The following is a 23,981-nucleotide window of genomic DNA, read 5'->3' as shown; positions in this document are numbered from 1 at the left end:
TATAACATCCAGTGTGGCCAGTGCTTTCTGTGGACAGATTGCAAATATTGAGATTATTGGGCCTTCTAGCTCTGGTACCTTTTTGATTACCCGTTTTTAGTGCTCCAGATTAGCCTTTGCTGACAACATCTGATTATGAGGGGGCTTGTTTAGGGAACAGGTACTTTCAGCTTGTCTGATTTCAGCTATGTATCTGATGGCAGCAGCTCCTAACAGCTGCAGCCTACTTCTGTCATTGAAGATCTTGGTGTTTCAAGTCTGAGTTTTTTAAGCAATGGGTTTACCCAGCCCTTGGTTAACTGGTGTTCCTTTATTTCTGTATTTCACTTTCTCTAGGAAGCACTTTTACACACATACAGAAGGAAGGCACTTCTACAGATCATTTTAGATGAAATTTAAAGACACAGGGATGTTAGCATTGTTTGCTTTGTTTCACATACCAATATGTTTTACATACCAATGGTTCATTCCACGCAAAGTTAGAAAGCAGGTGTCCGCCCCAGGATATCAGCATAAGCATAACTTTGTCTGTTTGCTGTGCTGTTACATGATAAGTGTCTCTTTTTTCTTCCTCTTTCCAGCCTTCATGTGAGATTTTTCCTTCCCTGTTTTGGCCTCTCCATCTCTGGCTTTGACAGTGGCCAGCAGGCTCTTTCTGAACAGCTTGATCATGTTTTATTTTCTTTTGCTGTCATTATTATCTTCCACTATAAAACTCTCCACGGACTAGAAGTTGATCCTGGAACTGCCAGCACAGCCAGCTTGGCTTTCCAAGTTTCTTCAGCTGTAATAAACAAGAGAGTTCCAGTTCTTCCCTTTGATGCTCCATGAAGACTTGGCCACCGTGAGATGGTGTCCCTTCCCAGTAGAGTCTAAGGTCATGGGAACCAGGGTCCCTTCACAAATACTCTGCTGGGAGACATCTGTTGTGCTACTAACTTACCAAGTTCGTGTTTCTTCTTAAAATCCTTCAGCTTCTGGTATCTACACTGCTGTGTGGAGTTCAACTTCTTGCGTGGCCCTGGGAGCACATATGAGAGAAATTTCAAATTACTCTTTATGAGAAAAGTTTTTCTGTATCTTTACATAGGTGTAGCTTTCCTACCTCTTTCTTTGGCTCTCAAAGCTGATCTAGATGCTCATAAAGCATTTGGGTTTTTTTTCTCAAGCAGGGAAAAAAAAACCCTCTGAAAACTGTACTTTTTAATAGACTAATAAATCACTGTGAAGTAAGTTACATAAATGGACTTGCAACATTCAGTTGCCTGGAGATGTTGTCTTTTACTCCAGAAGTATCTTAATGTACTTCAAAATGACTCAAAGGCTTTTATTACAAATTGAAAAATCAGAACTTAAAGACCTCATCTTACAACACAACAGCAATTATCTAAGCAGTATTCCATGTCCACAATGTATGTTAAGAAGAAAAAAGGAGAAATATTACTCTTCTGTCCTAAATCAGCAGTTATTGCCTAGTATGGGTTTTACTTAGAGTAATTTTGTCATGCAAATGACTGGAGATTGTGGATTATTTTCACTGTGGCATTAGTACTTGTTGGATCACTTTTTAAATTCAGACTTTCACCTGTACAGCAGTGCCCTACCTTCACCTGGATTTATGATTTCAGTCAGAATGAACTGGAATCGACTGGACAATCCTATTTTCTTTTTCCTACTGTCTTTATTTTTCTTTACACGGGGATTTTCAGAGGGCTAATGAGTGACCTCACGCTTGTGTGGCTACCCAAACGTGGATCTCAGCTGCCCAAATGGATCACATTCTTTCTTTCAGCCCCTGTTTTCAGTAGTGCAAATCCTGGCTTGAAGTTGCCATTTCATCAGACCTTCCCTCATCCTGTTCTTCACTCAGGCGAGACTGAGTCTCACTAAGAGGACTAGATGATGGTGGACAGTACAAACCAATGGGCTAACCAGCAATGGTGCTTGGATTTTCAATGTACTGCAATGTCCTGATTTCCTACTGCTTTTCCAAGGAGAGAAGGGATTTTATTTTCTTTTTTCTGGAAAATGGGAAGGAAAGTAATCTTTTATTTTTTCCTCTTTTGTGCTATACCCCTGACTTGTGAACATTTTTATGGAGGGAGCAGTGCCAGAGCGAAGCTCAATTGTCAGAGCTAAGACAGATCCCTTCTGTCTATCATAGAAGCCGTCCAAGCTGCAAGTATTCCTGGTCTCTACCTGTCTCTGTAAGATGAGGAGAGTGTGACTTACGTTACAGGGTCTCCGTGAATGTTGTCCACGAGGCAGAGGTTCCTCAGATGCACGTCATGATTGTGCTACTGCACTCTCTATTGCAGTCCTGACCTCCTATGGATTTCAGCATTCATTTCTTCTGCAGGACTTTCTCCAGCTGTACATGTTTACTGACCTAAAATTCTTCCTTGTTTGCAAAGTTGTGAGAACAAATATTAATACAAAGAAAAAGTGTTTTCATTAGAATGTAAGTGTCTTCCATTGATGGCTTTGCTTGATATCTCAGGCTTGGTTCAAAGTCAGGCTTTTTCGGGATCGTTGGCATCAGGGGCTTGAGCCAAGATCCACAACAAAGAACTCCCAAGTTTTATTTAGGGTGCCTGGTTTCCCAGAGATTACAGATGGAGGTTAGGTTCCTGAATACCTTTGTGGAGCTTGGCCTTGAGGCCTAGACAAAGGGATAGCAGGGAAACCTGTTCTGCTCTATTCTAATGAGAAAACTGTCTAAATGCCCCACAGATCCTCCTTCTCCTTCCAAAACCTTTAAAGGTTAGAGCAGAGGAAAGCCCCACTGCATTTTCCATGTACCTGTGCTGGTAGGGATCTGTTAGCTGATGTCTGTGTGGAAGCAGCTGGACGTGGTAGGGCAAAGAGATATTTTGGTTCATGGCTTATCAACAGAGGACTTTTGTATCATCAAGGTTTATTTCTGAAAGAGAGGTATTTCCCTTTGATTTGCAGTGGTTGCCACTGAGCCTGAAGGATTGCATAAGCTTTCAGTGAATTTCAATCAATCCTCATTCAGTGTAAATAAGCAACAACCCCACTTTCCCATTTCCTCCAGTCCCCCACAGAGCCTTGCCCTCTCCTCTCACCTGGAGTTAGCTGGATTTTTGTGTGTGTGCTGCTAGCAGGTGAAATCAGCCCTTTCAAAACTCTTGCTTCAACCTCTCCCTCCTTCTGCAAAAGCCACCAGCTAATCAGTGCTCTGGCCGCTCCAGCACTTGGTAATTACATTGTAGGGCTGCTGTGTGGGAAGCGCAGCACTGACAAAATGTTGCATCTCCAAAGATGTAAGAGTGAAGGATAAAAGGGAAAAGCAAGACTTTTAATAGAAACATTAGTCATAGTTAAATTGCGGTGCCGTGGCGGTGCGCTGCTGGTTTCTTTGTGTCTCTAAAAATACCCTCTAGTGGCTCGGTTATTCATGCGGTGAGTAAGGGACGGGAGAGTTGGCTTCTGGAAAAAGCTTTGGGAGTCCTGGGCAGATCCCCTCTGCCCTGGCAGGATGGTGTGGAGGGGCAGGGCACTGCGGGGATGACAATATCACACAGGAGCGTGTCAGTGCATGAGGGTTTCCCGGCGTCCATCTCACATTGCTCCAGCCCCAAGCTTCCACTGGCACAGTGGTGGCACATGAAGAGAAAGGGTTGGTTTCTCTGTCTCCTGGACTCTCTTGTAGCCAGCGCAATGCAGGGGTGATCACACCATGCTGAGGGGTGATCCTTGCTGCAAAGGGTGCTGGGTTAGTCTCCGCTTTAACACACAGGCTGTTTCCAGAATACGATGCAGCACCTAAAGTGGAGCTCGCTGGCGGCCGGCACTCATTAGCCATTAGCAGAAAGCTTCTAGCTCTGCTGGTGGTGAGTCACTGGGACAGTCTGGCTGGGGGAGCTCTGTGATCACCCTCACCCGCGGTTATTTTTAGCCCCATGTGAACGTGGTGCTCAGTGCCAGCCGAGGCCAGCTGATTTCTGCAGCGCCTTTCGCCGAGGGTCTGACAGATCACAAGGCTTGCCAGGGCTGTTTAACAGTCTGTGTCTGAAATGGCACCAGAAAGTCCCACGATATGTCCTTGTGATCAAAGGGATATGACATGTGTATATTCATTTCTGCTTCTTTTAATTTTTGCTCCAGTAATTTCCAAGCTCGAGCTCCTGGCTATTTCAGCTACAGATGGCTTGTGGTTTGATTCTCACGACAGGATGAGCACAGCCCTGCAAGCCATGCTATCTGGGCTCAGGAGCCATCACTCCATTAGGAAGGCCTAAGTAGATTTGGTCAGCCAGCTGGGCCTGCTGCAACGAGGCAGTCACGTCTCTGCTCGCCCTTGTCCCACATCCCCCATCACCATCCTCCACCTCTGTGCAGCATCCACACAGACCCATGCTGAAGTATGTGGGCAGCTCAAATGCAGGTTGTAATCTGTAAAATAATGGTTTTACTTGTTTATTTAATCATATTTTTTTTTCCCACATGCAGCTTTTCCCAGTTCCTCTCCAGACTCTTTCTAAGAAGATTGTACAGTCCAGGACCAATAGTACCTTAGTTGGAGTCTTTGCCATTATCCTGGTTTTTCTATCTGCCTTTGTCAACATGGTATGGCCATTAATTCCTTTTGATTCCCTCAGTTCTGCATGGTTTTCTTATTGGTGCTCTGCAGCATCATGACCCTTAAAACCACTGAGTTTTATGTGATCCTGCCAGCCTCTGCATAGTGCTGCATCCTGCTCCAAGTGCAGGGATCACCTAATGGGGACGGTGATGACTTTGCTTTGAGTTGCACTTTTGGGACCGAGGTGGTCTGGCTGTGCTGATTTCAGGCTCAGAGAAAGACGGGCTGTTCTCTGGGGCCTTGCAGCTGCTGGCTTCTCACTTCTACAAATGACTTTAAGTCTGAATGTGTTTTAAGGAAACCACTTGAATATTCCCTACTCTGTATACATCTATTTCCTTTTTTAAGACAAAGGGAAAGAGCAGGTAAAATGGGCCAGGGTTTAAGCTCTGAGCTTGGAGGCAGCTACAAAGACTTCACGTGGCCCTCTGCTCCTCTCAGCTCTGGCCCCAGCTGGGGCAGTGCTGATTTGCACTGGCACGGAGAGGCTTGAACACCTGAAAATCAGACCACTGATTGCTCTTGCCTCAGCAACCCTATATACACAGTGGAGATTTAGGAACAATTCTATGCTCTGTTGAGCTACTTGAATGGGAGGCACTAGTGGCATTGGCCCCCTCACTGCCTTCCCCCATTGTCACCTACAAAGAGCTGGTGTGGGCTGCTGAGCACCATGCAGAAATTAGAGCTTGGGTTTTTTGCATAATGTGTGATTCTTTGCATTCATGAACTACTTAGTGTGAACATCAGCAAAATGGACAAACGGAGCAGCACATGGGGGAGATTAGAATGGGCCTCTGCTGCTTCCTCAGCACAACAAAGCCTTTAAACCTTGCTGCTGAAGTCTTCCCTGTAGAAAGACCCCCAGCAGAAGCTTTAGACATGCCAGGGGAAAGTTATCAGCTCAGAAATTCCCATCAGCAGAAAGAGAGCAACAGAGCAGGGCCCTATCACAGACAGCAGGATATTTTTCTGTGTGTAATATCTACAGCTCCTCTGCCTGTGAACCTCCCTACATAAAACTGTACCTAAAGTTGAGCATGCAACTAGCTTTCTGGAGTGCACAGCCTGGATTTTGTTAATTAACATTTTGGGAGAGAAAAAACATAGCCATTGTGCGTGCAGTAAAACATAACCTGATGATTTCATGTTGTGTATTTTACACATTGCTACAGCCATTTCCAAGGGGTTTTTTAATTGATACAAGCTATTTTGTTTTCTTTTCCTTATCAGTGCTGTAGAGCTTAATACTGTCTTTTTTTTCCAGTTCATGTGCAGCACTGTGGATCTTGCCAGCTGCATGGCTGCTGAATACAACATCACTCCTGACCGGGTGGACATATGCCTTATCAGCAACCTGACTTCCAACTACAGCCTGGGCACATTGCAGGGATTCTGTGACAGTCCTTTGCCCAACTGCAACTTTCCAGAGGTATTGTGGAAAAATGGGTTTCAGAGGGTGGTCTGGAAAAAGGCTGTAAAATCTGTGTGACAAATCTCAGTGATTCTGAGGAAAGGAAGTTGCTCCTGACTGACATTATAGAACTGGCACAGGCTACTACACTCAAACTTTAGTGTCTGAAGTTATTATCGCGAGTCCACATTGATGTTTAAGTTCCTTTAGGGCTGAATAATCAGTAGGCTTTTCTAAGTGTTGGATCCTGCCTGTAGCAAGAGAAATAGCCTTTCTCCATGAGGTCCTTAATGGCATGAAGAGTGCAAGTCCTTTCAAAGGAATTTGCGGGTGCTCCATTTTACTTGAAAATCAGTTCCCTGAAAATCAACGTCTAGTCATAGGCAGTTCTCTCCATTGTTTTATGTTCTGATGAAAAACTTTTCTTATATATTCTTTCAAAAGGTATAGTAGGTACTGGCCTCAGACAGGTTGGCAGCCCAGATAGTGGTCTGCTTCAATTTGCAAATGCTATTCCTACTTCTTCAGAACATCTTGTTAAAAAAAAAGAATGCTTCTAATGGGAAGAAAGAAAAAAACAAACACCAAACAAACAAACAACCCAACCCCAATATATTTTACACACTAGTAGAATACTTTGCCAAAAAAAAAAAATTCTTTTTGCCATAGCTAGTCAAGACCTTTCTCTGAGATTTTAGGTCATGACTGCTACATGTGTTGTCTACTGGAAATTGAAAAGGAAAAAATCTGTCTAGGATGGGGACAGAATTTATGTCAAGGTCATGGGGACCTGACAGATTTGTGGCAGATCTGTTATCATCCAGATGTCCAAGTGTCCCACTGAATGTATTTCCATTTAACCTCACAGGAATGTGATCCATATTTGATTCAGTGGGGTTTCTGAGACCACCATTACTGTGACTTTAAAATTTGCAGAGGGTTTAGTGCGTCTGCAGAAAGAGCCAGGTGCAAAACCTGGCACAGCAGAGAACTAGAAACAGTCTGTGCCCATCCTGAACTTGTAAGGAGTGTTGGTTCAGGACAGAGAGGGATTTTAAGCCATGAGGAACAATCCTTTTGCGTGCTGGGGTTGCTATGGCAGCCTCGAGCCAGGTCCTGCAAGTCAGTGGGGTAGGAAGTGAGGAGTCCCTCCCCTGTGCTCTGCAGGGCACATGTTGGATCTGGTACAAGTGGTGCCTGTTGCTCCCAGTGTGCGTTTAGGAGATGGTGGGATCCTACCCCTCAGTCACAGGGAATATCCACTCGTTCTCTAGAAGCTGAAGAGTCGAGTACAAGCTGTACAAGTTATTTTCTCTAATTTAATATATCGGCAATGACTATTAATAAATGAGCTCAGAACATAAGCATATTTCTACTTCAGCTAGGGCTTGCTTTTAACTGAAAGGATGGATTGCCTAAGGCATATGATACAGGGGTTTTTTTCCAGAAATAGGCCTGTCCAGACAGAGTGGAAGCTTAAATCTTCACAGATTTGATAGCAGGAAGGTGATGAGCACCCTCAGTGTGCAATCACATTTGAGAGCACTGGCATGGTAAACACTCATCCCTCTGGTTGACAGAAGCTGCTGCCCCACCAGGTGTGGGAGAGGTTCTCCAGTATTACACACATGCATATCTAAAACTGCTGGCAGGAAAAATGATCATGGTGATGGGCATCAGTGTGTTTGTCCAGCCTGTTTCCTGCCAATGGAGTCAGTGTGTCACGTCAGCAGTGACAGTACTTTCCCATTGGCCTCAAGTGGGTATCTGTCCTGGTGTGTCAGTTGCTAATAACCCTTGGTCCTGGGTGTTGTACAAAGATACACAAATCAAAGATACAGTCAAAGATACACAAATTTGAGTTCAGAATTTGGCCTTAAAGTACAAATTATTCCAGCATAACTGGGTGATTCTTTCTGCTGATTCAGTACCCGTGTCCAGGGCAAACCTGCGTCACAACCTTGGGTGTACAGCTGCGAGCCCCGTGCTCTTCAGTGTAAAGCACATAACACCCAAAGAAGAATGCCACAGTTTTCCTCTCCATCCATTCAGTTTTAACTTCTGTAACATGGGAGAATCCCACAGACAGACCCAGGTTTACATGTTTTGTCAGCTCAACTACATAACTCCCAATCCCTTTCTATCCCTCTGTTTAGTTTCCTTTGTTTTCAGTTTTGATTTATCCAGCTGACACTCATCTCTCTTCTGTTTTTTTTTCCCCTTTTTGTCTTTATACAGTACTTTACCTACAGTGTCTTATTGAGTCTCCTGGCCTGCTCTGTGTTCCTTCAGATCAGCTGTATTGGAAAATTGATCCTTATGTTAATCATTGAATTTATATATGTTCTCATTGTGGAAGTGCCAGGGGTCAACCTTTTTGACAATGCAGATCTCCTGGTTACAGCTAACACCTAGTAAGTGCCTTTCACTTCTGAAATCTTCATTTCTTTCACCCAGTGATTTCAGTGTGGCATTAAGTGGATGGGAGTGCCAAGGCTGTGGTGCAAGCAAGGGAAGGGCATGGTACCAGAGAGGGCATGGCTGTAAGCTAAAGGCTTTGCCAGTGCTACTCTCCACCTCTGAAGAGCTAGAGAGTACTGTTCCCTTTAAGATCTTTTTAATGTGGGAATTGACTAATGAACTATCTAATAATAACAGAATGTAACTGGAATCAGAGTGGATCTGTATTTCTTTTTTTCCAGAAATTCGGAGCTGTAGTTAGTCATTCTAACTTCTTCTGATATTACAGTCCTAATATAGAAATGTCATTTCCCAAAAAAGAAAAAAAAGTCCTCCAACAAACTTAAATTGGCTCAGGGATGTGATAATAAACCACCACGATATATCAAACCCAGCTTGGGGTGGTGGAATGGTGGTGTTTGATGTTTGGCCAGTGATCTCCTGCCAGTTGCTGCTGGACACATATCTGCATTTGAAAAGCCAGTGTCACAGCTGGGCTCAGCACAGTTCCCAGCAGAAGGGCCTGGGGCTAAGTGGGAGTAGACAGTTGCCCTTTTACTTAGGAAAGGTAGTTTGTGATCAGCAGGTCACACTTTAATCATGGTGGCAGCCTCCTTCCACTGACATGGTTACCCCTCTCCTGAAGGTCACACCAGGGGGGGAAGTTTGGCACATCCACAAACCTGCCCTGCTCCACAAGTTTTGTTTCTTGCTGCGAGTTGTGTTGTTAAGTCCTTGTTTTGATGGTTTCCCCTTGTAGGCAACAATTGTACTTGAATGTGAGTCAATCAAATTATGCCAATTTAGGTGAACTGTTCATCAAGGATGATTGCTGTTGTTGCTCCTGCCTTGGACAGGAGGGTGGTTGAGAAGATTCCTATGGCACTTCCCACTGCTGTCTTGGGTGTTATGAAATGGTTTGTGTAGTTGCTCAAACTTCTTGATGGTCATTAACCCTTTCAAGCCAGATGCACCTGGTTACTTCTGTCCTTCACATGAATGTTCCATGATTCTGTGATTCCTGTATGCCCAATTAATGGGTGTATAGCTTTTGCTGCCATTAGTGAAAGAAATTAGGTAGGAAACCCCATGGAGCTTTCTGTGGAGAGGTATAGGGAGAATGAGGTTTCCTTCCTTTTTATTCAGATATTATGTGTTCCATCAGCAGAAGCTATTTAGCATTTTCTAACACAATTAGTGAAAAAAAAAGCATTTTATATCTCAAAATATAATTTCATTCTTGTAATTCAAGCACTAAGCGAAATTACAGCACTTGGAAGTATAATTTACATCACTTCACAATCAAAATGTCAGTAATAAAGTGGAGAAGGTTAGCATGTTTTCCCAGAAATAGCTTTCTGTGATGCTGTATTATCTCTCACTAAATGGTATTTGTGTCATGGTTTAACCCCAGCTGCAACTCAGTCCCACACAGCCACTCACTCACTGCCCTGCGGTGGGATGGGGGAGAGAATCAGAAGGGTAAAAGTGAGAGAACTTGTGGGTTGAGATAAAGACACTTTAATGAGACATAAAAGAAAGAAAATAATAATAGTAGTAATAATGATGATAATAATAAAATAGTTAGAATAGACAAAACAAGTGATGCACAGTGCAACTTCTCACCACTTGTTGACCGATGCCCAGCCAGTTCCTGAGCAGCAGCTCTTGGCCAGATTTCCCACCAGTTCACATGCTGAGCATGATGCCATATGGTAGGTATGGGATATCCCTTTGGCCAGTCAGGGTCAGCTGTCCCAGCTCTGTCCCCTCCAAACATCGTGTGACCCTCCAGCCTGGTGGGGCTTGAGAAGCTGAAAAGTCCTTAGTATCAACTTAGTATCAACACTACTTAGCAACACTTAAGACATCAGTGTGTTATCGACATTATTCTCATACTGAATACAAAGCACAGCATTACACCAGCTAGGAAGAAATTTAACTCTGTTCCAGTGGAAACCAGGACACTTTGTTTTGTCCAGAAAGCTCCCTGGATGGCTATTTATTGCCCCAATGTCTGGTAACCTATTTGCATGTTGTGGGAAATGGGAGCTCAGCATGTAGCACATAGTTCAGAGATGAACCTCATTGTCCAGCTGATACTAAAAAAAAAAAAAATAAAAGGCCACCATGACCTCATACTACTTTAATTGGGTGCCCATTGTAGCTACATAATTACTGTCTGCTCTGCAGCCATTATGGTGCTCTGACTAATTAGAAGTGATGCAGATGTCACTTCACACTTCTGTGTACAAACCAACCCAGCATGCAACCAGCTAAAAGGCTGATTATAGCACATTGGGACTTGCTAGACTTGACTGCAGCGACACACCAGTGCTGTGACACATGAAGTGGAACTGGATGCACAGAGATATTATCATGTTACCTTTTCTCTATGCAGAAGATAAAACTAGTGCATTGGTTTTAAAGATATGATGGACCAAAGTGGTCTTCTAAGTTGAGTTCCTGCACAGTGAAGCCCAAAGAGTTTTGCTGGGTGATTTGTTCATCAAGCCCATCAATTCTGTTCAAGCTGTGCTTTGTGATTTAGAGAGCTGTCTGTCCTTACCGTCGTGGCTGTGAGATGTTACTGTCCTATGGGAACTGTTCCCAGAATGAACTGCCTTTCCTGCTAAAAATGTGCACTTAACTTGAGCAGGAGTGTGTTTAGCAAGCTTCTCTCTGTTACCTTCCAGTAATTAAAGAGCCATCTGCTACTGGAAATGTCTGTTCCATGGGGGAACAACCTACAATGTAACACCAGTATTGCTTGCACTGGGCATCTTCAGTTATCCAAAATGTCATTGTAAATACAGGGTTTGCTGTATTTCATAGTCTCTGCTGAAGATTTTAGAGCAAGAGTAACGCACACAGTGAACTGGCAGCCCCTGTACTAAGGGTCTGATCTGCCCTGCTCCCGTCATAAGACAGAGTGATAACGGGGAGCAGTGAGTCATCTTTGTCCAGATAGTGATTTAGGGGAGCAGGGGAATCATGCTGCATGTGGGAAGTGTCTCCAGCCCCAGCTAGATCCAGCCTTTAATGTGGGAGCCCCCAGGCATTTCAAACTGGGTCTGTGTCCAAGCACACATGTTCAGTGCTGGATCTGGCCAAGAGGCCATGCAATAGGTTGTGTCCAAGACAACAGTGAGGTGCATAATCCATGTCAGAAGAAATTACATGCTCAGAACTGTGGAAAATGTCTTGGAACAAACAGGGTTAGAGAGTCACTATGCTTTTATTTTTTGATGTTATGTCCAGTTAGGCTATTTTGATTTTGATGATTTCTATCTCTGATTCTGCAGTGGGGTTCCCACCAACCCCAGAAAACTGTGGCCTGAAGCTCTCTAGAGAGCTGTGAGATTCTCAAGCTAAACATGTAGCATGTTAGTAGCCTGCAAAGTTTCAACTGCATCGATGACAGTACAGTAATTTTACCACTGATCTCCTTTCCATTTAAATGGTGTTTTAAAAGGTGCTTGTACGTGGTTCTCAGCCACCTAATACTCCACCCACACTTGAGAAGAAACACAGCAGCATTAAGCAATCAATCAGGAGCTCAGACAGCTGCTACCTACCAGAAAGCTCCATTCCATCCTTTCACTGTCAAAAAGCACACCCTCCATCTTCCCCAGAAGCTCTGCTTCACGCAAGTTCTTTGCAGTGTAGTGAATGGTAATAGGAATGTGTACCTGTGTGGTACCCAGAGCTGGGCACAACACTGATGGTGAGGAACTTGCAGAAGAAGGGAGCAGGACTAGAGTTAAAGGAATTAAACACATCTCCCTGCCACAATAAATGGAGAAGAGAGGAGCTATGCCTCACAAGGTATTAGCGCAAAGCTTTCTTGCTTAGGTCAAATTTTCCAGTCTGACCTAATGAAGTAGTGATGGATGCACAGGCATTTGCCAAGCATCCCACACTGATATTAAAATCCCAAATGATTCTTTCACTGTTAATGCTTCTTAGGTATTTTAATCACATTAACCATGTCGCACCATCACTCTGGATTTTTGAGTGTAGCTCACTCAGAAGCCTGTTTTTCTCCTCCCCCTCCCATCTTTTAGTGGTTCTGTGCTTTAGAAGGGCTGTAGCCCCACACAGTGTTTAAGGTGCCACACTGCAGAGGTGCTGTGCAATGATGTGCAGAAAGGCGAGCGCTGCAGGGAGTCCCTCTTCTAACCTTGTGTTTGTGCTTTTTTTCAGCGTCTCTGCAAACAATACATCGTCATGGTGAGTCACTTTGGCATGAAATGTTTTTATGAGTTTTTGTTGGTAGGTATTTTCTGTTCACAAGGTGCAATATCAGCATGTTAACTCACCCCAGCAGTGTCTGGTATTCGACTATTCATTGCTGTGAGCTGGTACAACACAGTGCAAATGGCCTAAGTGGGCTGAGTATTACTCTTTTGTGTGTATAGCTACTCTCAGAGCATCCTCTTTCCTGTGGGACTTATGTCAGCTTTCTCTATAGAGCATCTTATAGCATTTATTTGTAATACAAATCAAAGATTTTATCAGAATAATATTTTCACACTGTATGACTCTGTAATTCATACTTGACAGTTTCTATTAGCCTGCTTGTCAGAAGGGATAGGAATGTGCCTTAGTGCCCATTTCAGCTTATAAAACACTTACAAAACAAAGGCCATTAAGAAGTGACTAATTACAAAAGCTGCAAGTGTAGAACAGTTCCAGACTTCCAGAGCTGGGAGGCTGGGGAAGCCAGTGCAGGAGACACAGTGAGGAGCTGTCAGCATTTCAGTGTTGCCACACTGAGAGTGTATGGCCATTCTCCAAAAAGTGGCTTTTGTATTGATGATAACCCTTTCTAAGGAGTTGGATAACATTTCCAATTTCCAAGTTCTCCTTTAGAAACCGGCACCCATGAGCCAAAGTCCCCAACTTTTTGCAGGTACTGTTTGTCCCTTTACCAACACGGGCTTTGAGGGGAAAGAAAAAAAGCCTTTTCTTGAGGCTGGTTAGCCTTGAAGTGGGAACTGCAGAGTGTGGCAAAGCTGTGTTCCTCCACTAACTGGGAAGTTCTGCTCTTTCCTTGGCTGCAGCTCCCCAGTGATGACACGAGTGGCGCTGAAGATTGTGACCCCTGTCATCATTACTGTCTTTGTCCTGGCACTGTATTTGCATGCCCAGCAAGTGGAATCCACTGCAAGGCTTGATTTCCTCTGGAAGCTTCAGGTTAGTGGGTGTTGGATGTGTTGGAGGATCACACAGTCATTGGCATTAATATAGAACTACTGAGCTATTCACTGTTGAATTGAGGAGTGTTACAGAGTGCCTTTGAATTTAATCTGGATCTGGTTTATAACTGGGCATGCTAATAATGCTCTGCTCTTCTTTGGTACTTTGCATACTCTGTGTTTCTTATCCCTGTTATTTACTTCAACCCTTTGTTTCCTTGTAAATGCACTTTGGATGGTCCCCACAGTAAAGGGTTATAGATCTGAAGGTCGAGATTAATGAATTTGGGCAACTGAGCTGTTACTGCTGCAGGAACCTGTAATATAACACAATTTGTAAATATGGGAAGCTCATATTCACTGCTGAATTGCTTCACAGAGTTCAGTGAGCTTTAGTTTGCTGTGTTCAGGGGTGTGAAAGATTCACATTTGCATTTTCATTCACTTTCCTGTTAAGCAGTGGGAACTGGCTTGATGTCCAGCCTTCATTAGACCCCAGGCAGCAGCACTGGATAACCAACACACTGTGGATAATGCCACACTGTGCTCCTGTCTCTGGGTTCACTGTTAATGTTTTCAGTTCTTGTGCCCACAAGTGATGCTGGGGCTGGAGAGCCACAGGACTGCAGGTTTTGTATAGATTTTTTACCTTCTGGGTGGCAGAGCATCATTCTAATTATAGGTCTTTGTGGTTTGAGTACAAGGCATTGAGGAAGCAACAATTAATTAAAGCTCCTTGGGAAGCAGGTAAACATTGTTATCCTCATTTATAAATGGTAAAGCAATGGAAGGGGTGAGGTGAGTGATTACCCAGTTCAGGGACCAGAAATACAACAATGCTGGATTCTGGCAGTATTCTGTGTCTGCTTTTACATACTTGTGTGCACATGAAGAGATGAACCACCTTCCACCACAAAACACAAATTTCTGCATCTCGCTGGTTCTGCCCTCCTGTGCAGCTTCCCCTCTTCCTCTGTTTGTGTCCTTCCTGCAAGTTCAATTTCAGCTTTTTTCCCCTCCCCAGAGCAGTTACCAAAGGAATAAGCACTGTCTCTCCCTCCTAAACTAGGCCACTGAAGAGAAAGAAGAGATGGAGGAGCTGCAGGCCTATAACAGACGCCTCCTCCACAACATTTTGCCGAAGGATGTGGCAGCCCATTTCTTGGCTCAGGAGCGGCGAAATGATGAACTGTACTACCAGTCCTGTGAGTGTGTGGCTGTCATGTTCGCCTCCATAAGCAACTTCTCCGAGTTTTATGTGGAGCTGGAAGCCAACAACGAAGGGGTGGAGTGTCTGAGGCTGCTCAATGAGATCATTGCTGATTTCGATGAAGTAAGTCATGGAAAATCTGGGTGGACAGAGTGAACTGAATCAATGAGTTTAGTTGGGCTTTGCTGAGCTCCTGAAGGAAGGTGGTGTTTCAAATCCTTGTGCCATGCTTGCCATCTCCTTGCTCTAGAAGTCTTTAGTTTTATTTGTTTTCCACATTAAAATCCCCTCTACTCCTGTGTTGTACCTCTGAATATCTAATCCCTATTTCTTCCTATTCTTTCAGTAGTGGAGGCTCTGTCCAGTACTTTTTAGTTCTTATACCAAGGCAAGGCATGTGGCAAGGACATTACCAGCATCTCTATGTTCGTCCAGGTTTATTTGCTTCTTTTGCTCCTGTGAAACAGATAATAAGTGAGGACCAATTTCGGCAGCTGGAGAAGATCAAGACCATTGGCAGTACCTACATGGCGGCGTCAGGCCTCAACGACTCCACTTACGACAAGGAAGGGAAGACACATATCAAAGCTCTGGCTGATTTTGCCATGAGGTTAATGGACCAAATGAAATACATTAATGAACATTCATTCAACAACTTCCAGATGAAGATAGGTAATGTCCCTGTGTTCACAGGATTCCTTGTTCGTAGTAGTCATTCTGAGCTGGGGGTTTTATGGAGAGTTAAAACCATAGATCTTACCTTAGCTGTACAGTGATGTGAATTGTCTTGTGCCTGGTGACCATTTTGACCTCTGTGCAACATCACAGAAGGTTTTTTATGGTATAGCACCATTATTACTGAAGCTCCCAGGAGAATTAGGAGCAGTTAGGAAGCTGGCCTTGGTGGAGAGTAGCTCTTACCGCAGCACAGTCTCACGTGGTGGTTGAGCTCATTTTTGCCTGCTATGTCCATCCTGCCCACACCCCCCATGGTTCCAGCTCTGCCATTCTTGGATATTAAACTGTCTTTCAAGTCAGGGAATAAAAAGCAACAAAAAAGGAGAAAAAAATGTGAGGTTGTCAAGTGTGTAGTTTGTTCTGGAAGGCATCTGGGCCTGCTGCCTTGCAGCCCTCAGCATTGCAGCAGGTGTGTGCGGATTTCCAGGTGAGCTGTTTGCTTGTTAGCCAGATGGAAAATAAACCTTATCCTGTTATTTGGTACTGGAAAGTAGCTCTGGGTTGAGCAGATCCAGACTGAGCTGCCAGTCAGGTAGGCATAATGAATCAAAGAAGCCAACTTTTTTTTAAACATTTCTTTCCCCACAGTTTGGCTGTAGCTTTACGTCAGGGTTAAAGCACAGCTAGAACCAATGAACCTCAGGATGTTTTTTTATTGTCTGAATAATAACTTGCCTCATGCTTCATGTGGATCTGAGTGGATTTCTCCTCTCCTTCCAGGCCTCAATATTGGTCCTGTTGTAGCTGGGGTGATAGGAGCCCGCAAACCCCAGTATGACATTTGGGGCAACACAGTGAATGTAGCCAGCCGAATGGACAGTACAGGTGTGCCTGACAGGATTCAGGTAAGGCATCCACTGGAAAACTTACATAGTCAGCCCTGTGTCACTTATGTGTTTTGAAACTTAATTAGAATTGGAATTTCAGTTTCATTTTATTCCTTTATGCCATACATTTACTTAAACATAACTGAAAGAAAAGCCACCTAAGGAATGCTGGTGGAACCGGCAAGTTTTGTCTTTTAATCGTGTGCAACCTTTAGTCAAAAACTTGCAGTTTAGTTCTGGGTGGAAGTGTTGAGCTGAGCATCCTTCCCCATGTGCCTCATTGGCACTGTGAGCACAGTCCTGCTCTGATCCTTGCTCCCATGTGCTGTTTGGCCGCCTGTGACAGTAGGAGGATTTATTTTCCAAGGGCTTGATTCAGATATGTATTTCTGTAATTCACTTTGCTGCTCACAGTGCCATGTGTAGTATGAGGCCAGCAAGGGTCCAGGCATCAGCAGGATAGGGATATATAACTAAAGAGGATGGTTTAAGGGGTTAATGGAAACTGTCTGGTAATCACACATCTCCTTGGCCTTCAGATGTGACCTTTCCAGTGATTCAGTTCCCCTGTCCTGCTTTTGCTGAGCCAATGTCCACAGTAACAGTGTCATTCCTTGGGAAAGTATTGAAGGGTTATAAAAATAGAGTAACTAACTGATGTAAAACCCAGGATGGGCAGCCATGCTGTTTCTGTGACTGTCAGTTAACTGCATTGGTATTTATGCAACACTCTTTTAAGTTTCCCTACGAGATGGTCTGTGGACAATTTTCATTCTACTTAAGCAAATCAGCACAGCAATGTTGCAACAATAGGAAGCCAGAAATGGAAATACTTAAAGCCACCTGGAAAAGGGTGAGAAAATACATTGTAACGATTAAATAAATATCATCTCAGGAAATCTGGTGTTTAAGCTTCTGTTATTCTGCAGAACAAGGGATTGTTATTGACTGGCATCTGCAAAGAGAATTTGGATGCTGGCTAGAGTATTCCATTCAATGTCTGCCTCATTGCCCACTACCTTCTTCATAAAAACAACACCCTGACTCCTTCTAAGCTGTACACCCACTGTGTAACTTCTAGCACATTTTTTAGGACTTTTTAATAAGTTTAACTTGTTTTCCTACTACTACACCAGTCATATAATGAATGCATCTGAGTAGACTGAAGTGACTGGTGTCTTTTTAAAAATGTGACTCATTTGCTTCGTTTTATCCTATGACTTCCTTGAAAAATGTAGTCCCCCTCAGCTGTGTACTATGTGAGACTTCTACTGTTTCTCAGGTTCTAAAGGTTGTGTTTCTTCAGCAAACCTTTTAGTTAGGGATTGCTATGCAAACATCGATTGACTTAGGAACAAAATAGTTGATCCTTTTTTAATTTTGTCCATGGATTACTCCAAAAGCAAGTGAAAAGACTGTATGGAAGACATGGCAAGTATCTGTTTACTTTTGTTTATTCTGCAGGTAACCACGGACATGTACCAGGTTTTAGCAGCCAACAACTATCAGCTGGAATATCGAGGGGTCATAAAGGTCAAAGGCAAAGGAGAAATGACCACCTACTTTCTAAATGAAGGGCCTCCCATTAGTTAGCACCAACTGCAGCGTCACGCAAAGACAGATTTTTGCATTACACAGGATTGTGAATTGGAGAAGAATCATTTTTGTGGCAGTGCAGCTGAAGACGTGGCGCAGTTGAGACTTCACACCGTGACTCTAGAGCTGGTATCAGCAAACTCTTTGGCCTCCCATCACGAAAGGCAAGTGAAAGAAACCACCTTGGAGTTGCTCCTGGCTGAGTGCTAAGTCGACCAAAGATGTGTACTACAGAGTTCACAGATAAGACATGAATTCGGAATTTTTTAAAAAGGCTGCTACCACAGGATGATGTAAGAAGCTATTTAAGTATTTATCGATGCAACACAACATTTACTTGGTTGAAGGAATGTATGATTCACTACAAAGCATTACTTTGGAATGGATTTGCACTCCCATAATGTTTCCATCCCATACTGCCAGCTATTTGAAGTGTACCACTGTGCTTTTATTAGCTGTTTTGAATGGGCTTTCAAAACTGACACCCACTGTTGCAGCACACAAAAAGGCCTTTCAGAAGGGCATTGGTAATGTTTTAGTGTGAAAAGACATTATAGCCTTGGCCCCCTCTTTTCCCTTCTTCTACATGGCTAAATGACTGCTCTTCTGAGGGGGGCTGGCACACCTGACGAGGGGAAGATCAAGATAAAGGAAGATGGCTCTACAACCATATTTATTAAAAAGTCGTCTGTGCTCTTCTTTGGTATCTATCAGTTTACATGGGAAAGACTAGATGTAAACAAGAGACATTTTGTGGGGGGGAGCTCCCCTGAAATTTGTTGTGGGTTTTTTTGTATTTTTTATTTTGTAATATTGAAAACATGGAGATCTAACAGATATACCAAATTCTATATTTTGTAAATTATATATAAATTAGAAGGCAGGCTGTCCACACCAAGGTGTGGGGGGAGGTGTATATAACCTGTAGACTTTTGTGTAATTTTTTTCTGCATAATACTCTGAACACAGACTTGGCAGTTTTCAGATTATAACTATACAATCAACCAACAACAAACAGGTGAGTTTCCAGGCTGAATCAGATGCATTCTAAAACGAAAATCCAGAAAAATCTACAACCCCAAAGAAGAGGAAAAAACCCGCGGTAGTCACACAGTTGTTCCATGCAGCATTCAAGCGGAGGGTGGCGGCTTCCCAGTGGAACCAGGACCTTTGAGTTTTAGCTACTGAGACGATATCAAACATGTCAAAAAGAGCTCTAACCAAATCTTCTAACTCTTAACAGGAGCTCTTATGAGAAAAAAAAAAAAAAAGCAAAGCTCAGTTGAACTTTTATTTTAAAAAAATTGTTTTTCATAGGTGGTCTTAACAGAATCCTGCTGATCTGCGAGTTGTCTGATATTGTAACTGCCATTTGAACACTACAAGGAACTATGTGCTGCAGCATCGAGTTGACTTTCTTGTAGTAAGCACTTATTTAAACTGTCACAGATTTTCCATTTTCAGTAATTAGGTGATCTTCAAAAAAGATTATGATGGCAAGGGTGTATATGAGGTGGTCGACCTTAAAATACAGTGCCATTGAAACTGTGCTGGGCATCTTTATCACTAGTGGGGGGGTTTATGAATAGTTCACTGTTATCATTTATGTACCTTTTCTAACTATTAAAGAAAAATCCCTTGATATTTTATTAAAAAAAGAAAATAATTTAAAAAAGCTATATTTTTTATATTCTATGAGGGTAAAGTTTTGATATTGAATTTGGCTAGCACTAAAAATTACTCCAATCTTTTGACATTTAATAAAGTTCTTTTTCACTCTTCTCAGGGCAGCATTATTATAGTACTAACAGCTTAATGATTGCACTATGGTGGTGGTGGTTTATTTTTTCCTACTTGACAATGAGATTAAGTGAAAATCCATGGGCCTGTCTTAATTAATTTGCTATATTGCCGAGCATGACCCAAGCATTAAGCCATTTAAACATGAGCTTAAATGGCATCGCCCCTTTCCTTCTCCCTTCCACTAGGAAACATCTCTGAAAAGTATAGTATATTGACTTCTGTAAAACTGCCAAGTCTGCCCTTGTACTATACTTTTGCTCCTTTACATCTTTCCTGGTTTGCAAAATACTTAAGTTGCATCATGCTGTTATGCCTTTCTCCCCCTCCTCCACCTTCCATCCCTCTTGCCCCCTCACTGAGTTTCATTACCTTCATGCCATACACTCGGTTTTAGGTTTGCTTTCTGCTTTCCAAAAGTCTGCAGTCTTCTTAACTTTTGATTCATCTTATGAAGTTGTGTTGTCAATGAAATTTCAAGTCCCCAGTATCTCTAGCTGTGATTGTTGACAGTGTGTCATGATCATTTCAAGGGGTATTCACACACTCTTTACTCTGGATCTTGCAAAAATGGATACAGTTATGATTTCCCATGGAAATTGAAATCTATTTAAGTAATTTAACTATATTAAACACTGTTTCACTGGTTAAGTGTCTCTGTTTTATTTTAGCTGCATCTGGCTAGTGAGGAGATCAGACGTCAGTTGTGTCGGAGATACTGGATCTGCAAATAGAAACACCCAGTTCTTGTCTCCTTAAAATTCACCCCAGCACCTTAAAATTCATCAAAATGCTTTTTGGATGGGAAAAAGATGCATTTGGGGAAAACTTTTCATCCAGTCGATGTGTACACTAATTGAAATGAGTGGGCACAGCACTGGGGGCTCCTGCCTTCCCTTCCCTGGGGAATACCCTTCTCCAGATAGTTAAAAAACTGTGCTTACATCAGATAATGTCCTAAACTGCTGTTTGTATGATTATGTAGGAGAGCACAGAAAGTATTAAATAGTTCTTTACCAGCTTTCTTAAAGGCTGATACCTTAAGTACTTCATGGCTTTTTGTTACTGCAGCTGTGTTCTCAGTACACTCATAAGATCCCTCCTAACCAGTAACAGATTGTAAGTAATTTGGTTCTTAGTTGCCTGTGTAATGTCTTCTCAAGGAAAAAAAGTCAGCTGAAAGCTGCAGGGTTTTGTTTCTCAGTTACACTTCAGGCTTCTGTTAATCGGTACAGTTACTTGTAGCATTTGCTTTTACCTGTAAAGGTTGAAAATGTTGCATTGGCAGGCACTGCTGCCTCCTTCCAGTTGTCTTTGAGAGGACCAGCACCAAGGTGCCTACCTGGGGAATTCTTTGGCAGAGGTGATGTACTTTTAAAAACTTTTTTAAAATACAAGCTGTTTGTTTTGTTTTTTGTTTTTTTTTAATAGGGCATGCACACACAGATTTAAGGTATTCAGTTATACCAGCATATTTAACCACAGTGCCACAGTGAGGCTTTGTCAGCTCTCCTGAGACTAACATTCCAAGGCAAGTGGGTGCACAAGAAGGACCCAAGGGATGTTTGCTGGTGCAGCCTAGCCCTTTGGAGTCTGTAACTAGGCAATGCAAAGTTCCAGGGTGATCCAAAGGGCCCCCCATCACCCCAGCACAGAGCTGGCTGTGAGTATCTGCCTGCACATAAAAAAAAGACACATTTAGGATGCAACAAATTTGTTACACGTGTGTCCAACTCTGCAAAGATCCCCGGCCTTGCTGTTTGTGCGTTAACACAAACATGGACAGCATCATCTGGCCAAAACTATGCCCAGAGGCAAATAATTTCCTTCTATTAAGTTTCCCAGCTGCTCCTCAGGGCACCATCACTTCTAGACTGAAGTTTGGGGCAGGGCCTGGAGACAGAGGAAAAGGGCAGCTCAGCTGATTTAAGCTGAAAAACAATTTCTATGCTCTTGACCCACTCTGCCCAAGGCTTTTCAATTGAAGGGGCAAGAAGGCCTTGGGGAGTGGGGGAGGGAGAAGTAAGAAAATTGAATTTCAGGAAGGATGGGGGGCAGCAGCAGCAGCATTTTCCTGCCATCTGGCAGCCAGATAGCTTTCTGTAAAAAGCAGGGTTATATTTTTTAATTTCTGTCCTGAGCACTTCTCAGTCCCCCCGTCCTGCTCTGCCCTGGTCCTTGGGTGCAGCTGGTGAGGCGGCCGTGCTGTTGGTGCCAGCCCTGTCCCCTTGGCTCCTGCTGGGAAAGCAGGCAGTGGGTGCCAGGTGGGAGCTGCAGCAGTGGTGAGTCCAGCACTGACATGCTCAGAGGTGCTGCTGCTGCAGCACAGCACAGGCATTTCAATAAAAAGCTCCACAGGAGACCGGCTTGAGAGAGAGAACTTCCCTGTAAGCAGCTGAGATCTTTTCTTTCAACACAGAATTTCAGATGCAAATAACTATTGCCATCTACTGGAAACAGACTTGTGGAGCCTCAACCAGGCAATGTAGGATCAGGCTGAGACACAAAACCCCTCCACCATGGGGAAAGGGAGAGCACATCACAACCTACAGCCCATTCCTTCCAAAGTAATTGATTATTCACAAACTATCAAATGCCAACTTATAGATAAGCAAAAAACAGTCATCCCAGGGTGTGAGTGTCATCATCCAACTCCCCACCACCACCCTGGCAGCACAACAGTCAGTTGTGCAAACAAGGTCCTTCCATACCTGCTGCTGCTCCTCTGCCCTCTCTCATGGCATTTCCACAGCAGCTCCAGCACAAGACACAGAGCACGGTCTCCTTTGCTTTGGAGTGTTGCCCGGTGCTTGAAAACTCTGGTGTGCTCAGTGTACAGGTTAGTGGGACAATCCTACAGTGGTCTCACACGTTCCCAGTGCAAGCTGAGCTGGAAGCCCAGCTGAGCTGGTAGCTCTGAAGCCCATACCAGTGCCAGATCATACAGGGCCTGTGCTGCCCCCACTACACGTTCCTTAAACCTTCTGAACATGTACTTGTCACCTACCTGTCTCAGGAGGCTTTGCCTCTGAGGAAGGAAGAAGGAAATGTTATCCAGAAAAACAAATATTCTGTAAATGCTCTGAACAACTTCTGCACAGCTCTATACAGTCAGGAGAGCAAATAGGGCTGTACCAGTAAGTGCTCCATAACGTTCATTAGCAAACATTTTGATCAATAAAACTGATGAACCACAATTTTGTTAAGTAAAAGAAGCTGGTCCAGACACTGTGAGATCATTAGGCCTTGCCAAAATAAATAGTACCTGGAATATCTGACCAGCTATGGAAGTGACTGGAAGTCAGTGACTGGAAGTACACGTGCAGCTAGATGGTTGAGCGATCCTCAGACTCCTCTTGAGAGATCATCTGGACTCTTGTCAACACAGGGATGAAACTGCCACTGATGCAGATCTCCTACTGCCACACCCTTCTCATCAATTACCCCACATCAGGGAAAACCCCTCCTGCAATTCATCCCTGTATATTAACACCATTCTGAAAGCATGGACTTCTGCAAGCTGTGACATCTATCTAGAATGCTATTTATTCTGACAAAAAGCTGATTTAAAATAGCATGTGCTTAGTGTTTGAAAATATCAACGGGCTTCTTTTTGCAAAACAAACCAAGAAAGCAAAAAAGAATCATAACATAGTAGTTGCAATGAAAATGGGAAATGAAAAGCAGGAAAAGTAATATCCCTAAACAGATGCTCCTCAGTCCTAATGATAAGAAGAGTATCAATATGTTAAATAGTCCACGGTGACTGTTAAGTAATCACGATGTCTGCAAAGGAAACCAGTTACCATCATCATCTAGTTCTCTGCTAGCTTTGATATAGCTAAAAATCAATCTAAGTAACACATAGATATATTCCCTCGTGGAATGCTGCATTCTTTTCTGCACCTCAGTCTCCCCTTCTCTGGGTATTTTCTTATATACCTCAAACACGTGTGTGTTTTACATGAAACAGTGTGAAAGGAGAAGGAGCCTACAGACTTTTCCAGGGCCTGAAAAGTTATTTACTAGCAAAATCTGACAATTCCCAAATGAGACAAGTTTTTATCCCCAGCTATTGGTCCAGACATTGAATACAAGAGAGCAAAACACAATGAAAAATCCCAGA

At 43.3% G+C, this 23,981-nt stretch overlaps 1 protein-coding gene across 2 annotated transcripts in view; it reads left to right on the top strand.

The window, feature by feature from the left end:
- The window catches only part of ADCY5 (adenylate cyclase 5), a 208,345-nt gene extending 187,842 nt beyond the window's left edge, over positions 1 to 20,503 (top strand). For both annotated transcript variants that reach the window (XM_017823584.1, XM_017823585.1), the window contains 9 exons: positions 4,477 to 4,593; positions 5,877 to 6,041; positions 8,262 to 8,437; positions 12,690 to 12,716; positions 13,550 to 13,682; positions 14,754 to 15,017; positions 15,362 to 15,566; positions 16,353 to 16,477; positions 17,924 to 20,503. In XM_017823584.1, the coding sequence (XP_017679073.1) occupies positions 4,477 to 4,593; positions 5,877 to 6,041; positions 8,262 to 8,437; positions 12,690 to 12,716; positions 13,550 to 13,682; positions 14,754 to 15,017; positions 15,362 to 15,566; positions 16,353 to 16,477; positions 17,924 to 18,052 (1,341 nt within the window). In that variant the 3' untranslated portion in view covers positions 18,053 to 20,503. The remainder of the gene's footprint in view (positions 1 to 4,476; positions 4,594 to 5,876; positions 6,042 to 8,261; positions 8,438 to 12,689; positions 12,717 to 13,549; positions 13,683 to 14,753; positions 15,018 to 15,361; positions 15,567 to 16,352; positions 16,478 to 17,923) is intronic.
- The last annotated feature ends 3,478 nt before the right edge of the window (positions 20,504 to 23,981 follow it).

Source organism: Lepidothrix coronata, unplaced genomic scaffold (genome assembly GCF_001604755.1).
Source record: "Lepidothrix coronata isolate B3197 unplaced genomic scaffold, Lepidothrix_coronata-1.0 Scaffold103, whole genome shotgun sequence".
Classification (NCBI taxonomy): Eukaryota; Metazoa; Chordata; class Aves; order Passeriformes; family Pipridae; genus Lepidothrix; species Lepidothrix coronata.
This window is presented reverse-complemented; position numbering and strand designations above follow the sequence as displayed.